At 37.5% G+C, this 3385-nt stretch overlaps 1 protein-coding gene across 1 annotated transcript in view; it reads right to left on the bottom strand.

Annotated features, from left to right (window-relative positions):
• The window catches only part of Timmdc1 (translocase of inner mitochondrial membrane domain containing 1), a 28878-nt gene that overhangs the window by 24222 nt on the left and 1271 nt on the right, over positions 1-3385 (bottom strand). Inside the window, exon 2 of the mRNA XM_028788179.1 lies at positions 365-530. Coding sequence (XP_028644012.1) covers positions 365-530 — 166 coding nt within the window. The remainder of the gene's footprint in view (positions 1-364; positions 531-3385) is intronic.

Here is a 3385-nt window from a genome sequence, read left to right as displayed (position 1 = left end):
GTGTGTGTGTGTGTGTGTGTGTGTGTGTGTGTGTGTGTGTGTGTGTGTGCTTGTGTGTGTAAAACTGTCCAAGGGCAAGACTGACAGAGAAACTGTTTCAGACTAAAAGGCATGGGACAAATTCAACATGTAATCTATCAGATGCTAACCAGAAAAACATATCTTTCTTTTAAACAGATAAACTGAAGAATTGGGAAATTCATCTAGATACTTAGCATTTGTACTTCCACTGTTAGTAAGAAGAGATCTAATTTCTTCACTCTGACATTTCAAAAATCCTCCCAACCCAAGACCTAGCAGAGACAAAATGTAAAGAGAATAGTTAAATTGGTGTGTCCCTAGGTATTAGGCCATCGATACTTACCACCGCATCAAATTGGTTATGATAAATCTCTGCTTGGCTCTGTTCAATGTAGCGTTTTTTAGCATAAATAAAAGCAGGTATTCCTCCATATGCCCAGCCAATGATGCCTGCTGAAACTGCCGCCCTGCAGATATAGTCAATTTCCTTTGGGGAAATCTGTTGTTCACTAAAACACCAAAAAGAAAATGTTGTTAGGACAGTATATGAAGCACTATGTTTTGAATTATTCCAAATGCTTACACCTTATTTTTTGCTATGGACAGAACTGATTAAATCCTTTTGTGAATTAATGCAGTCATATAAAAGCAGCAGAAGTTTGGTGAACATCTGTTATTACGGTGTTCAGGAGGCAGAGGTAGGAGAAGTCATGAGTCTGAAGCCATCCTGTGCTATATAATGAAACTCTGCTCCAAAAACAAAACAAAAGTAAAAAAGCGATACCTCTGTCTTAAAACAAAAGCAACTTATGCTGCTAGAAAACTAGCATAATAGTTAGCCTTGGGCAGAAGGGCACAGAGGGGAGCTTCCAGGATACTGGTCACAACAATTTCTGGTGTCACTTAAACAAATACGCTCATTTATGAAAACCCATTAATAATACATAGGTCTATTTTTTCTAAATATACAATATAACCTTAGAAATACAGAAAAAACTTTTGAGTTGTATATTGAGACTAATATTTCTATTTTTAAATTCTAAGCTAATATATACCACACGAACTCATGAGATTTTTGTTTGCTTGTTTGTTTGTTTTGTTTTGTTTTTGACAGGGCTTCTCTCTGTAGGCTATCCTGGAAAATACTCTATAGACCAGGCTCTATAGAACTCAAACTCACAGAAATCCTCCTACCTCTGCTTTCCAAATGCTGAGATTAAAGGCATGCACCACCACCACACAGCTTGAACTCGTAAGATTTTTTTAAGACTGATATATAAAATATGGATTTTAAACATCTGAAATGTGGATTCTAAAGATGTCAAAACCCACAGGCTGGACAGGTGACTTGTACAATGGTTAAGGGCATTTTCAGAAGACCCAGGTTCAGTTCCCATCACCCACATAAAGGTTCATGTCTATAGCTCCAATTTCAGGGGATCTGAGTCTTCTGGACTTCTTGGGTACAAAGTACCTACACAGTGTGCATGCATACATGCAGGCAAACATTCAAACACTTGAAGTAAAAGAATGAATAAATAAATCTCATTTAAAAAAAAAGAATATTGGTTTTACAATATACTCAGACTATCACTACAAAAGCACTGGAAGCCATCACGATGGCCCCAGCTTGTAGTCGTCACAAAGCTTGAGAGGCTGAGGCAAGAAAATCACTGAGCCCTGGAGTTCCAGGCTCCTTGAAGAACACAGTGAGAGCAGAATCTTTACTGAGAAAGCATCTCACATCAACCAGGAACTCCTTCCTGATCCTCCTGTCTAGCATTACAAGTGCTAGCATTACAGGCATGCACCCCTATGCCTAGCTTTAAAAACACAGAGGAAAAAAAAAAAGCTGAGAAAATTTACTATGTAGTAGGCAGCAAAGGACAAGCTAATGTAAGGAGGAATTGTTTATTCAAATCATGCCTCTCAAATACATAAAAAAACTAGAACTTAAGAGTTTGCAGGATGGCCTCTTATATTTTTGGTTGTGAGCCTAGCCTTTAATGGTTGAGCCATCTCTCCAGCCCCAGAACGGCCTCTTAAAATAGTTCGACAGTACTGCACTCCTACAGTGACACGCCTAAGTGAACCATTACTTAGATTACTAGCTTTCTTCTCAAAGTGTTTTCAATCACTATACATTTCCTTCATGTACAAGAAATTTAAAACTCTTTAGAAAACAAACCCTTACATTTACATTAATAGGAAAATGGCCACAGTTTATATTTTATGTATTTTACATGGAACAGAATTTTAAAAACCATCTACGTTAAAAACTGATTTACAGTAAAATTCAGGAAAAAATGTTTAAAAACAAATTTTAACAAGCTAGGAGGTATCTATGCTTTGCCTCTTTAGTCCTTCAAATAGCTAAATGAGTAGCACTGACCTAAAATTTACTGCCATAAAGGCTCAAGCTGAGCTTGAAAGCATAGTCACATGAGCTCAGAGTCATCCTCAGCTACACAGGCATTTGAGACTAGCCTGGGCTATGTGAGATCCCATCTTAAAGCCCCTCTAAGAAAGAAAATTAAATAAATATAAAAACGAGTAAAGGCTCTAAACTATCACAAAGACAGCCCAAGTAGCTAAAGATAATGGGACTGAGTAACACGACGGTCTCAACTCCAAAACAGTGGGGCTGTACTCTGCAATCTGCTAAGAAGCACACAGCCAGATCAGCCTCTCTGAATCTCAGTTTTCCCTTTCATATCACGGACAAAAGCATAAAAATTGCCTTAGATTATTTTCTAAGTTTCTTTCCATTCCAGTACTCTATGGCTTAAACTACTGATAAAAATGACCATCTTCAGTGAGTCATGGTAGTATGTATATATATATTTTTTTTTTCCTCTTACACACTTCATAAAAATCTTTCAAAAATACACAAACTTTTGGAAGGCCCTTTGAAAAACTAACACATTATTTCTTAAAACAAGGATGATAGGGGCAGAGCAACGGCTCAGCAGTTATGAGCCCCTGTGCCCCTCTTCCAGCAGGCCGAGATTCCATTTCCAGCACCCATGTGGCGGCTCATATCCTCATCCGGCAGGCATGGGGTACACAGACATACACGCAGGCAAGACACCAATACACATAAAATAAAAATAATTTTTAAAAACAAAAAGAGGTGCTGAAACGAATAGAATTATTAAATACAAGTCTGCCAGCTCCCTTGTCCCAACGTATTTAATCACTTGGTAACACAGGGTAGTATGGTAAATCATGAAAAAACAAATTGTCACCGTTAATTAATAAATTAATAGCGTTAAATATCAGGTGAAAGTAATGCAGGATTAATCATTTACCCCTCACATAGTTTATTTTAGTATCTTCTACAAAGGGAGATAGAACTGGCCAT

The sequence above is a fragment of the Grammomys surdaster genome, unplaced genomic scaffold, assembly GCF_004785775.1.
Source record: "Grammomys surdaster isolate TR1022 unplaced genomic scaffold, NIH_TR_1.0 125704, whole genome shotgun sequence".
Classification (NCBI taxonomy): domain Eukaryota; kingdom Metazoa; phylum Chordata; class Mammalia; order Rodentia; family Muridae; genus Grammomys; species Grammomys surdaster.
The sequence above is the reverse complement of the archived record's forward strand: the minus strand, read 5'-3'. Positions and strand labels throughout refer to the sequence as shown.